At 50.2% G+C, this 13,704-nt stretch overlaps 1 protein-coding gene across 1 annotated transcript in view; it reads left to right on the top strand.

The window, feature by feature from the left end:
• The window catches only part of LOC144938525 (sodium-dependent lysophosphatidylcholine symporter 1-like), a 58,152-nt gene extending 56,204 nt beyond the window's left edge, over positions 1-1,948 (top strand). Inside the window, exon 14 of the mRNA XM_078866415.1 lies at positions 1,139-1,948. Coding sequence (XP_078722541.1) covers positions 1,139-1,190 — 52 coding nt within the window. The 3' untranslated portion in view covers positions 1,191-1,948. The remainder of the gene's footprint in view (positions 1-1,138) is intronic.
• The last annotated feature ends 11,756 nt before the right edge of the window (positions 1,949-13,704 follow it).

Here is a 13,704-nt window from a genome sequence, read left to right as displayed (position 1 = left end):
TGTTATACACGTGCGGGGTGGGGGTGGGGGTGGAAACCCGGAGCACCCGGAGAAAACTCGCGAGCAAGGGGGCAACGCTCTATCCCAGTGCAGTTGGAGACGATGGCGATCGGTCTGCTTCGCTGCCCGACCGCCTTCTCGTGGCGAGCCAGCCCTGGCCGGCTGTCTCTGCAGCGCCCGATTAGAGGCTGCCGCTCGCAGCGGCGGAGACACCGAGTAGTCTCCATCGTCTTCTTGGTTCTTTCGGTAAAGTCACGTAGAATGGAAATGATAAAATAATAATAATAAAACATAATAAAATAATTCTCACGACGTTTCGGCCACAACGCAAGCAGCCATCTTCAGGTGAAGAACAGGTCTGTCGGAAAGACAGCGTCTGAATGACGCCGTCTTTCCGACAGACCTGTTCTTCACCTTTTCCGACAGACCTGTTCGTCACCTGAGGACGGCTGCTTGCGTTGTGGCCGAAACGTCGTGAGAATTATTTTATTGTTTATTTTTATTATTTTATTATTTCCATTCTACGTGACTTTACCGAAAGAACCAAGAAGATGAATCCCTGCAGTCACGAAAGCTTTAAATCGAAATTTAGTCTCCATCGGTTTCGTTGGTAACGGAACCCAGGGGGGGTTCGATGAGAGTGTCCAAGCGGGTTTGCTCCGATTCCTCAGTGCATCGCGCTTCTGCTTTCCCGTCACTTGTCTTTTTGTTGTTGTTGCTTTTGTCGTTTCGTTCGCCCAGGCCGCTCGTGCCATTCGTTTAATTCGAGAGCCTATCCTCGGTCTCTCGCGTTATAAGACGGTGGTCACCGCATCGCGTCGCTTTCAGATGCTCTTCTGCGGCCGTCTGGAACGCTCTTCCTTCCGACGTTTGGAAGCCTACTGGAGCTACGCACTTTTTAATCTATATTGGGCATTCATTTCTTTAGAACTGATTTTAGCGTGTCAGTTTGTTGTCCTTCCCCCCGCATCTCCAATTAGCACGGTTGGCTACGATCGGTGAGATAGCAGTCCGACGTGGATACGCATCCGAAACGACACCTGAAAGTCGGGCGTCCGTGTTTGTTGTTGTTGTTGTTGCTGTTGGTGGCGTCGCGGGGCTGACCCGAGCGCTCGCCCGTCTCTGCTTTATTTTCCAGGGTGGAGAAGGCTCCGCTGGAGCTGACCGAGGAGAGACAGAGCAACGTCTGATGACGGTGACGGCGGCGTTCCTGGCGCCAACCTCCGTCCGTCGCCACCTCGCTCGCCCGCGTGACGATGGCGGCGGCGAGAGGGGTGAGGAGCGATCCACGCCGAGTTGGAGTGAGGGGTTGGGGAGTGGAGCGGTTGAGGCCTGGCCTCGCAACGAGCCTAACGAAACAAAAAATCTACGTCGGAGGAAAAAAACAAAACTGTTCTACCGATGCCGCCGTTGTGAACGACCGCGTCCGTGCGTTATTTGTCCTGACAAACACCGAAGAACTCGAGGTGGGTGGGGGGGGGTACGAAGTTGGAAGACTCTCGCTGTGGGGAGTTCCCGCGAGGAGGCAAGGCCCATGGCCCTTCGAGGCCCTGCAGGCTCCGCTGTGGCGCTGGTCTCACTCGCGCTCGCACGGCATGCTGGGAATTCCGCGTCTCCTCTGGTTACAACGTTTTTGTTGTTATATATATATACATACGATGTTTTATTACGTTTTATTTTTCCCGCTCTTCTTTTTTTCGCTTTTTTTTTTAGTGTTTGAGAAAAATGAGCATTCCCGCGGCTACCCCCCCCACCCCCCCGAATGGTTATTAGTAAGGTGTACGGAGTCTAAAGCACAACAACATCCACTTGAAACAATTTTTCCCCTGGAACAATTTTTTTTTGTGAAAACCCGCCGCACCGCCTCCAGCTGCGAGGAGGTTTAAAAAAAACCGCTCCTCCGTCGTGCTCCGTAAAGCTTCCCAACAAAATACTGTAAAATCAGGAATGCCGGTGGGGGGGGGGGGGGGGGGGCTTGGGGGGGCTGGGGGTGGGGGGGGGGTGGCCGGAAGGTGTTTTGGAAAAAACGACAATATTTGCCTTTTCCATGATTGTGACGTTTACTTCCCGCGTGGGCTATTGATGGTTTGCACTAACAGCGATGAGCGTCGTTAGCTATGGTGGGGGGCGGGGGGTTAGGGGGTGTAATCATCCTTCCAACGCCAGTGTGCATGGAACCTTTTTTATGTTATTTAATTGCGATTGTCACTGAGACCCTAAATTATTTTCTCTCGCCCCACACAGCGATTTGATGTTTTGTCAGATTTCTGGGTTTCGGGGGATTTTGATTAAAGACATCTCTAGAATTTGTTTTTTTATCGCGGTGAACGTAAGCGGCCGCAGCAAGGGGGTCAAGTGAAGCCATAAATGAACTTGATGATGGGAAATAATACACACAGACACAACGTGTTTGTAACCACAGTAAGGATCTTTACATTTTATAAGGGCGCCTTTCACAGCGAAATTATCACGGCGCCGCCGCACGCAACAAAAGACTAACTGCACTCCCACGAATGAACAAATTCCAGACGAAACACAACGCAAGCCGATAATGACGATAACTACACTCACAGTGTTCGTATGCTGAAAAAACAATAATGAACTACAATCTACAATACAATGACGGTGAAGGTGAAATCGAAACGGGCCGCAGGAAAATAGTCGCCAACAGCTGCCACCCGCCGCTCGCTGGCGGTGACGTCACAGCTGCGCTTGTGCCACGTTACGGCTACGAAGGCAGAGGGTGAGAATCGGAATCTTTCTCGATGCCGGAGGAGGAATCTTACGAGCAATGAATCTCTTTTTTTTACAGATGGCCAAGTAAGGGGCCAGGTCAGATCCACCGTATCGCCATAACAGACTTTTGTGTCAAGTGCTGTTAGCGAGTAGCGCTTCATGAAGTCCGGCACGGCACGTGGAGGCGGTTGGAAGGCCAGCACCGCACCTGGCCGCCTTTGTCTCCCCAGTGGCGATATTTACACATCGCACTAGGTGCTCATTTGAGGCCGAGTTGACCTAGGGGAGGCCCAGGACCGGGTCCGTCTTACCGACGGCTTCCCATGGCTGTGCCGCGATGATCATAGTCGATTAACGCATCGACTCTCAAGTTTCGCGACGCAAATACCGCATCGAGTTTACGAGAATCGACGTGGACCCTTGGCTTGTTTCTTTTTTAAAATCAACGATTGCGTTCGTCACGACGGGAGCTCTGCGTCGCTTCTTGCGGCCGCCACCGGAACACGCCACCGCTCACCGCGACGGGGCCGGAGGGGGCAAACGTGATTCTCGATTCCAGAATCCTTGGATCGTGACAACTCGTCGGGATCATTGCCACGGAACGGAAGGGTCGTGTTGGAGACCCAGAGGGCAGTATTGATCCCCCACCGCCAAGTGTTCGACCCGAGTGCCTTAAGCCGGCTGCTCACACCTGTGCGACTTGGTAGCGGGCGACTTGCGTGTTGGACGACTCTTTGCAACCGGTTGCGAGCAGTCGCGCAACTTGGGTCGCGTGCAACTGGAATCTCTCATGTCGGCGTTTCCGCAGCCGGTTGTGCAACCAGTTGCACGCAGGAGACGACCGACTCAACTTTGAAGCGTCGCTCAGCAGATTGGAAGCGACGCGCGTCGCGATCCTGAACGCGCCGGTTATTTGCTATTTTTTCTCGTTGTTGCACAACTGCTCGCACGGATGTGGACAAAGCAGTCGCTAGACGGTGATTAGGTTGGCGCCTCTAACCTCGCATGTTCGTTTGTAGTCAAGCGTGCAGCAATGTAATTGCCGGCAATGAGCTAACAAATCGCGGCAGAGAGACTCGCCGAGTCTCTTGTTTCCGCGGGTTCCTCTCTCGTCGTGGTGCTTAAACCGTAATTTATTTACGTCCCTTATAGAGTATTTATTCATGTTCACATGACATTAATTTGAAGCGCACCTGGCCATAGGGAGTAATCGCAGCTTGGCGTCCCCCTCCCCGCCCCACGCTGTCGGCACGTTCCGCACGGGAGCAGAGTTCCAGCTCTGTTCTCTCTCTCATGCCGACGTTAACCGCCGAAGCCCCAAGCTGTCTCGAAGACGCGAAGAGAGAGAGACAGAGCGAGAGGTTCCCCAAGGGCATTGGCAATGCCGGTCGGAAATAATCGGCGGAACTCTCGCATCGCAGGGTCGTGAGAGAAGGGGGGCGGGTTGCGGTGGTTTGGCACGGCCGTCATCCGGCAGTGGATTGACCACGGCCGAGGACGGCGAGGATTTAATAATCGTGAGAGGCAACACGAGACTCTGCCCGAATAAGCGTCGGCGGGGGGGGGGGCAGCATCAACCTCTGTCTCGGCGATCCTGAGCCACTTGTCAGAAATCATGTGAGATGGGAATGGGATCGGTTCCGTCTGTGTGGGTGGGGCTTTTCGTTGTTGTGTTGCTTGCTTGCATGTGGGACAAATCTGCAGTTCCCAGAGAATCCCAACCGTGAGCTCATGGAGGGGCGGGGGGGGATAATGACGGCCACAATGATTCAGCCCGGTGGTGAGCAGACCCATTTGATGTAGATACTGCCATCTCCTGGCCGCCTGTCACCCGGTGGGTTTGCGAGACTCCTTTGGGCAGTCTGCACGATCCTCTCGCCCGGCTTCCAGAAGCAAAATTGCCAACTCGCGTTTATTTAATGACTTAGTGCCTCTGCTCGCATGGTCAATATTTCTTCTGACTTCAACCTACAGTCGTGGTAATTGTTTTTTTATTGTTTTTTTAGGGTGATAGGGTGGTTCCTGATGAGTGCTGATCCCCGCCGCAACAACTCAATGCGAGTGCCTCTAACCGAACCGACGAGCAGAAACGGAGTTGCTGCGGTTTTCGAGCAGCTCCGTCGGGGAGCCGTGGCACCGAGATGTTGACTACCTCGCCCGGTGTGCAGGAGGTCGTCAGTTCGATCTCGACCCTGACGCCTGCTGCTGCTGCTGTATATTTGGAGTTTGCACGTTCTTCCCGTGGTTACGTGGGTTTTTCTCCGGGTCCTCCGGTTTATTCCCCTCCACATTTAAAATCGAGTATTTGGCCGCTTCTATGAATTTCCACGCGATGAGCCGCTTCGTTTGGCCTACCATTTGTAATAGCCAGGTCGCTTCCGAAAAAGAGCGACAGTGCTCAGTGGGGCCTTACCTGCGAAGATGAACATTGTTGAGACAAACGATGGAGCAAATAATGCTGCCAAAGTAGCCAATCAGCACGTGGTCCGTGGCCTCTACTAATTTACCTGAGAGCTCTTAAGTGAATAACTAACGGCACCCTGACGTCAATACTGCAAGGGCACGCGGATTGGTTTTTTTTTTTATCGAATTCCGCTTCCCATTTGAGCGAGCGATTTTTTTTTTTTAAACCGACGCTGCTACTGCTGCTATTCTCTTTAGCTTCCTTGCGAATGCTTCAAGACGGTGTACGTTTGTCGTATGTACGTACGTACGTACGCGAGTACATACTCCGTGAGTGCGTTCGTGAGGACAGACTCTGTTTGAATTGTGTTTACATAGCACCAACTTGGCCTTGCGGTTAACAACTGAGCCCTTTGCGTGTTGTTGTTGTTTTTTTATCCGATGATTAAGGGAGGCGCGGCACTTGGCCATTACGATGCTTCATCCAGCGTCGCCGTTGTTTACTGCGCTCGACATACTTAGTGTCGCCAACGGCCACAAGTCGGTAACGCTAGCACCAAGAACATCGCGCGGGCGGGCGGGTGGGCAAAGCCTTCAACGCGCCATGGTGCTCGCATTTGCTGTCCACTTGTACGCAGTCCGCAAACGAGATTTTGCGCCTCCGTTCAGCATGTGCGGCTGCGCACGGCGCGAACGTAGTTCAACACGCGTACTTATACACGGATGGCTCGTGCTACGTTTGGGCTCACGACACTAATGCTCTGATGTCACAATCGCCAGTTGGTGACGACGTCACATGGGGTGCTGGGGTCAGAGTTCGCGGAGCGCGTGGTTTTTTATTTTTTGAGGTGGGGGGGGGGGGGGAAGAGCGATCTCCGAGTTCGCCGACTCCCTATGCCGTCCGTGTGCGTGCGTCAGAAATTCCACCGGTAACTTTACGCGATTTTGTTGTTGTTGTTTTACAGTCGATTACGCCGGCGCGTGTAGACCGCCCGCAAGTATTCGTCCGCCCTGGTTGTAAAACTCGTGCCGAGTTGGGAGCTCTCTGAGAAAACGTGGCGGTTTGTTCGACCGCAGCGCCGCGTACGGCACTGACAGCCGCGGCACGACGGCGGCGGTGCCGGTGGTGGCGGCGGTGCCGGTGGTGGCGGCGGTGATTGTTCACGATAGACGGCGGCACGGAGCGTCGCGGACGAAACGGCAGCAAGCGCTCCGGGATGGTACTCGTATGCTTACAAATCTACAAAAGCTCGATAATAACCGATGTTCTTTTTTTTGCACCCGTGACGACCGTGGTACACGTGCCTAACATTTTACCGTCGGTGCTCGTCTTTGGGGTGGGGGCTTCACCCAGCAGTGGATAGAGCATCCATGGCAGCTGTAGGGGGTCCACGAAAACAACCTAATTATCCTCCACGAGGGTTACCCGCGGTGTTCTACTCTGCGGACGAGAGAGAGAATTAAGATAGGCGGGCACCCCTGCGAATAACTGGAATCTGCGATTCCCATCCCCCCCAACATCACGTGGCCGCGGATAAGTAGGAGTCCTCGCGCAGTGCGATTTCTGGCATGGTCCGCGTCGATGAATGGGTACGGGGGTGTACATTCTTGCGTCCATCCCGAGCGCATTTCTGGGGGGGGGGTGGGGGTTAGATGTGTGTTGTTGTTGAGCGGTTTAAACGGGCGGCCCCTTGGGAATGGCACCGCTGCGAAATGGGCATAACTCTTCTGAATTCCCGAGAGAAAGAAAGAAAAAAACTACAAAAAAAACTGCCTTTCAGAAAACGAATATCTCTCCAGGTGAACTATTGTGACAGTATTTACGGTACTGGGAATACTTGTCAAATTAAGGGTACTCGGATGCGTTGATTGGTCGATTTGAAGAAAAAATGTTCTTACGCTCGCAGTGAATGCCAGCGGTGATAATTAAATGTTTATTTGCCACTGCCCAACAGCAACAGTAGCAGCACGCGTTCCATCCAGCATTTTTAATTCCCCTAAAGCCCGTCTACAGTATTAATGCTCAACAACACGAGCACAAGCGATTATATTGGCAGTGTCGTGCCAGCACAAATCGAAAAGAAAAACCACTGAACACTTGAATTATAATTGTTGCCTTTACAAGCACAGTTATTATATTTGTAAGATTTACATTTTGCTCAACGTCAAACAAAACCCATCAACCCGAGTTCGATTCCCGGCCACGGCTGGCATCAGTGGCCGAGTGTCTTCTGGACCACTGCTGGGACAGCAGTCCACCAACACGCCTCCTTGACCAACGTGGTGAAGTATGGTCAAACACAACGCCGACCAGCGATAAGACACGGCGTGGCGGTGGGGAAGGGCTTCGTCCAGCGGTGGATTGACAAAGTGATGTGAGAAAATAATTATTAATATTTTAATGATTTAGGGAATGATCCAACTCTTATCAGAAGGACATTTGTGCCCACAGACATGAATGTCGTGCAGAGGTCTCTGTTGCAGAGCAGTGATGCGGGTTTTTATTTATTTAACGAAGTCTTGTTTAACTTTTTTTCATGCCGTAACAGTAAACTAAACAAGAGATTAAAAGTATTCGAAGCTCAGAACTTACTCGGAACAACACCCGATTGGCCGGGGATTAATTTATCACGAGAATATTTTGTGGAACGTTGCGAGGCCAGTTCGGCGTAGCGATCGTAACCATTAACGCACTACCGCCACGGCGTACAAAAGGCTATGCCTATCCACAATAACGATGACAATCCATCGTAATCGTGTATTATTGTACGCTATATTCTTCTAAACCCCCGAACAGCTTTCGATGGAACAACATTCCGGACTGTTCCGGCTGAGGTTGAGCAAGCCGCGAATTGGAAACTCCGGCGCGTCTGGTTATTCGCAAGAGGCGTAACTCGCGGTGCACAAACTCGTCCGTTCTTCCGTTCGCAGCGCACTCGGCGAATCGCTCGCGTAAAGAAAATCGGCGCCTTCCGTGTCGTATTCACGCCGTACCTAATTGGCTCAAATGACCGCTGCAGTTTCCATCTGCCAGATCCACCGCCGGGTGGCTCCCGGAGGTCAGAGGGGGCACCGGGCTGCTGACGCTGACCTCCTGGGCTCGAATCTCGGCGGCGACCCTTGAACTCCGTTCCCATTCCGATGCCGTACGCGTACGTGTCGTATATGCGGCGTACGTACGCCATACGTGCCGTCAGTTCGCCTGAACTAAAACTAGAAATATAATAACTTCCTCGCTTCCGAGGATCCCACAACTGTGCCACACGCCCTCCACGTGGGAGGGCGTGTGGCACAGTTTGGCCACCGGCTATCGTAGAGTGTGGTCGTGTCGATGCAGTTACCTGCGTTGAGTAAGAGTGCATTTAAAAACAACGGCCCTACGCGTCTCTAAATTAAATTACGCCGAGCCGTTTGCGCGTTCCGAGATTCAGCGGTGAACGGGACACCCACCCACCCTGCAACTTGCAGTCGTCCTCGCAGGGAGTGTTGGTTCTGAAGCGCCACGAATTAGTGGACTCATCCCGTCCACCAAAGCTGCTGAAATTCCAGCTGAGAATTTCAACTGTTTTTGTTTGACCACCGTTTGATGGACATTTCTCTCTGTGGCAGGGCGGGTGGCAAAGTCTTGTCAGCCTCCCCCCTCCCTCCTCCTTCCCCCACTGCCCTCCTAGTGCGTGGACGCATAGGGTGATGCATTTGTCTGTGAGAGATGCGTCATGAATTCAGCTTCATCTCGTGACTTGACTCCGATTGCACAACTGGCATACAATTTGTGAGAGGGGGGAAAAAAAGGACGGGAAAAACCATCTGTCTTGTGTACGTAAATGTAAAACAATGCCATCCTTTCCAAGACATCGTGACTCTGAATTGTGACAATTCATCAAAGCAGGAGTGGATTGTTAAACGTCTTATTATTTATATGGCGTGCTCTGGATGAAACCATGCCTGCGCTGGCGAAGAATATTTCCCATGTTTCCTTTTCTCGTAACCTTTACCATATCTTCTCAAAACGTGGCACGAGAAAAAAAAAATCTGAAAATAAAAAAAACGCGAATTCCTCATTTGAGAAACGAATCGAGCTCCCATTCAAAGTGGCGAGTGGCCTTGCGCTCGGCCGGGTTTAACAGCAATGCACTTAAAACGGAAATATCAAAAGCGCACACCACGTGTACGGGGGGGGGGGGGTGTGGACCGTCTGACGGGGTTGGAGGAGGATCTCCCCCCCCGGCCTCCCCTTTACGATCGATGGATCATTGGCGATGGCCGTTCAGATCCTCGGCGAGTGGCAGCAGCACCCTCCGATTGAGTTTGCACTTATTTAATTCTACCGTTCGTGTGCCAGGGAATTTAACAAATACTAAACCCGTATCATTTAGATTTGTTGTTGTTGTACTGTGAATATACATAGAATCCTGAAAAGGTGGGCTGTGGTGGCATGTCGCTGTTTGATCACGTGTGTACGTAAAACTATTTAATTGTGAAAGGAGGGGATATAGAGTGTTCAGTAAAAACGAAACACAAATTGGGTCTAACCGCTGTACATGAGTAATGTGTAAATATTCACTTATTTAGGATACTTGAATTGTTTGTAAATCGCAAAACAATAACTGATCTACTGAACGCGAAATGCCGATGTACATTGTGTGTGCGTGTTTGCTAATCTTGTGGGTTTTCATTACATGCAACGGAAGGGGGGTTGGGTTTAACGCGTTAATAAAACACGCGTGTCTTCGGAGTTCCATTCGCATCCGTCTCATTTATGGTGGCGCGGACACATTCACGTGTCCGTGTCGTCGCAATGCATGCGCTCACGCGTCACCGCGCAATACACACTTGGTGATGTGACTCTCCGCTGTCGTGCCGTCACGTCAAGCGTGGAAGACTCGCCGGCGACAAGAGATCACAGGACAGACCCAGGTGGTGCCCAGGGTCGATTGAGTCAGGTGACTGGCCGATGCGCACCACCTGTGCTTCCTACTGTGCCAACTTGCTGGGTTTTTATCCGCCTGGTGCTACGCTCGTTGTTGTGAGCGTCGTTCCTTCGCCCTCCATTGTTGTTTGGAGGGCGACTGCCTCCAACTGCCCAGTAAGTACACTTAGCTCCATGTCCTCCTGTACCACACATCAGGCCATTTCTTCTCTAGCCAGTGTCACCCACCCACCCACACACATCAGCCCACGTCTTCTCCAGCCCGTACCGTGCTCGTTAAGCCTCCATCTATCAGAAGCTGTGCAGGTATGTGGTGGCTGTGACGAATGCCTGGTGAAAATGATAACGATGTTCTAAAAGGGCTGGATAACTATAAACTACGCTACAATTGATGATATGCTTACTTATACCTAGAAATATGTGCACTTAGTTTTTTCTTTAGTCTGGAGCTACAAAAGTTCTCACCGGGACGTTTTTCAGAGGTTCAAGATGCGAACATGACATCGGATTTCAAATTTCCAAACAGCCCAAAATGATTTTTTTTTATCGATGTTAAGCAAACAATTTGCACTTTTTTAAAACCTACATCCTTGTTAAAGTTTACATCTGGATGTCGTAATTGGCACATAATCCAAGACAGCCAAAGGAATGAAGAAAGTCACCCACGATGATGCTGCTTGTTCTTCATAATAAAGGTGTTTGTGTTAGATAGTGTAAGTTTAAATGTGTCGTAACCCTCCACCACCCGACACAGACAGTCAGGTTTGTCACGTTAAGACAAAACGCACCAATTAGTTACTACTTCAGCCCACCGGTGTGTTGGAGAGTAAATCCACAACATTTACGATTTGAGTAGTACGACGTTTCGCTGGTGAGGTAGTTAACATCTCCTAGCCACCGTGATGACGATGAGAGAGACACCGCAAACTCCAAATATACAACAGCAGGCGTCAGGGTCGGGATCGAACCCACGACCTCCTGCATACCAGGTGAAGTAATTAACATCTATCCTTTGGCGCGATGCTGACATTACATTACACACCCATTGGTATAAATTTTGACTTAAAACTTCCGTGACTGCAGGAATTCATATTCTTTGGTTCTTTCGGTAAAGTTACGTAGAAAAAACAAGTGAATAAAAATAATAAACATAAAATAAAAAAAGCCACTAATGTAGACTGAAGCCTGGTTCTTAATCGGAGTGAGTGTACTGACAGTCTATAATGTAGACTGTAGCCTGGTTCTTAACCTCGGTGAGCGTACTGGCAGTCTGTAATGTAATTCTACATTCTACAATTCTACATTACATGTAGAATTACATTATAGACTGCCAGCACGCTCACCGAGGTTAAGAACCAGGCTACAGTCTACATTATAGATTGCCAGTACACTCACTCAGCTTAATAACCAGGCTACAGTCTACATTATAGATTGCCAGTACACTCACTCAGCTTAATAACCAGGCTACAGTCTACATTACAGACTGTCAGTACACTCACTCAGCTTAATAACCAGGCTACAGTCTACATTATAGATTGCCAGTACACTCACTCAGCTTAATAACCAGGCTACAGTCTACATTATAGACTGCCAGTACACTCACCATACTTAATAACCAGGCTACAGTCTCCATTATAGATTGCCAGTACACTCACTCAGCTTAATAACCAGGCTACAGTCTACATTAGTTTTTTTATATTTTTTTTATTCACTTCATTTTTTGTTTTCATTATTTTTCTATCTACGCGACTTTACCGAAAGAACCAAAGAATACCCATTGGGAAACTAAAAAAATATGAAGAGTTAGAGAATTAAATGGGGTGTCACAAGACATCTGGCCCACCCTGTAGAGTGAAGATGTCACTCCTCTGCTGCCCCCCCCCAAGATCGTATAGCCCCCCCAGCCCCCCAGCCCCCCAGACACCCGTGCTGTCAACTCCCTGTCCCTGCTCAAGGCTCAATCAAGACCGTCCCATTCCCCCCACCTCACGATGCCGTTATGTTGGCAGAACGTAACCCAGTTGTGTGCTGTAATTGAAAGTAGTTCTGTGATCGTCCTCGTTTCCGCGGACTGTTATCGAACACGGGAACTCCGCATGTGCAATTCATCTCGTGACATTGACGCCGGTAGAAATGGAATAACAAAATTGAATTCTTATCCATTGCCTTCACTTGAAATTGACACCCCCCCCCCCCACCAGTAAGCTGCCACTTGGTACATCCCAAGAGGCTGCATCGTGCAATCGTGGCCACGAGGAGGCGACAACGGATCGGTTTATCTTCTTGGTTCTTTCGGTAAAGTCACGTAGAAGGGAAGTAATAAAATAATAACAATAAAACATAATAAAATAATTCTCACGACGTTTCGGCCACAACGCAAGCAGCCGTCCTCAGATGAAAACCAGGTCTGTCGGGGAGACAGCGTCTGAGTGAAACAGCTGAGTGAGTGTACTGGCAATCGTGAGAATTATTTTATTATGTTTAATTTTTATTATTTTATTACTTCCCTTCTACGTGACTTTACCGAAAGAATCAAGAAGATGAATCCCTGCAGTCACGAAAGCTTTGAATCGAAATTTAACGGATCGGTTTGTTCATTGTGACGAGCCACATCGGTGTTGGCGTTGAACCCAAGGGCAGCCTCCTCCCCCCACCCCTCCTCTCCCCACGTGTACCTCACTTGCGCGAGAGGCTTTCCCGGCCTCTAAACATCTGGAGACGTTCACCACAATTCGGTTCAAGCACCCGCCTGCGTCCGCCTTGACGAGACGCTGGGAGGTCTGAGAACCGGTCCAGATTTTCACCTGAGGACGGCTGCTTGCGTTTGTGGCCGAAACGTCGTGAGAATTATTTTATTATGTTTTATTTTTATTATTTTATTACTTCCCTTCTACGTGACTCTACCGAAAGAACCAAGAAGATGAACCGGTCCAGAGTTTGCTGCCTGCCGAAACCAAATGTCGTCGGCTTTGTCTGGAAAGCCGAAGCAATGAATGGGACCGATTGACAAACGAACACCAAAGAAAAGAACACGCCATCATTCTATTGATACACGGAGACACGCAATGGAGCTGTGTGCGTTCGTGTGGACCCCTCTAAAAGCCTCGGGAACCAGAGGCGAGTCTAGAAACTTCCCAGAGGAACCTGATGGGCGGGGGAGGGGAGAGCGAGATCTTTTAATGAGTTTTAAATAATGCTCCCCTACAGTAACAACAACAATAAATACACTCAATGTATTTTCGCTGGTCAATATCAATGCAAAGCTTTGCTATGCTATTTATTTGACTAGGTAAGGCCCACTGAGCTATCCAGCTCTTTTTCAGAAGCCACCTGGCCACAGTTGATAGCTCAACGAAGTGGCTCATCACGTGGAAATGTATCGCAGCCAACTACTCGAAACGCGTGATGTTCATTCTAAAATGTGGAGGCAACAACCGGAGCACTCGGAGAAAAAACCACGCGACCACGGGGAGAAAGAGACACGCAAACTCCAAATATACAGCAGCAGGCGTCATGGTCGAACCCATGACCTCCTGCACACCAGGCGAGGGAGTTGACACCGCTCCTCCGTGCCGCTACAATTTGCCGACGGTGTCAAGGACGTGAGCTACTTGGCCCTATAAGCCTCAAGTATC

The sequence above is a fragment of the Lampetra fluviatilis genome, chromosome 22, assembly GCF_964198595.1.
Source record: "Lampetra fluviatilis chromosome 22, kcLamFluv1.1, whole genome shotgun sequence".
NCBI classification, from domain to species: Eukaryota; Metazoa; Chordata; class Hyperoartia; order Petromyzontiformes; family Petromyzontidae; genus Lampetra; species Lampetra fluviatilis.
This window is presented reverse-complemented; position numbering and strand designations above follow the sequence as displayed.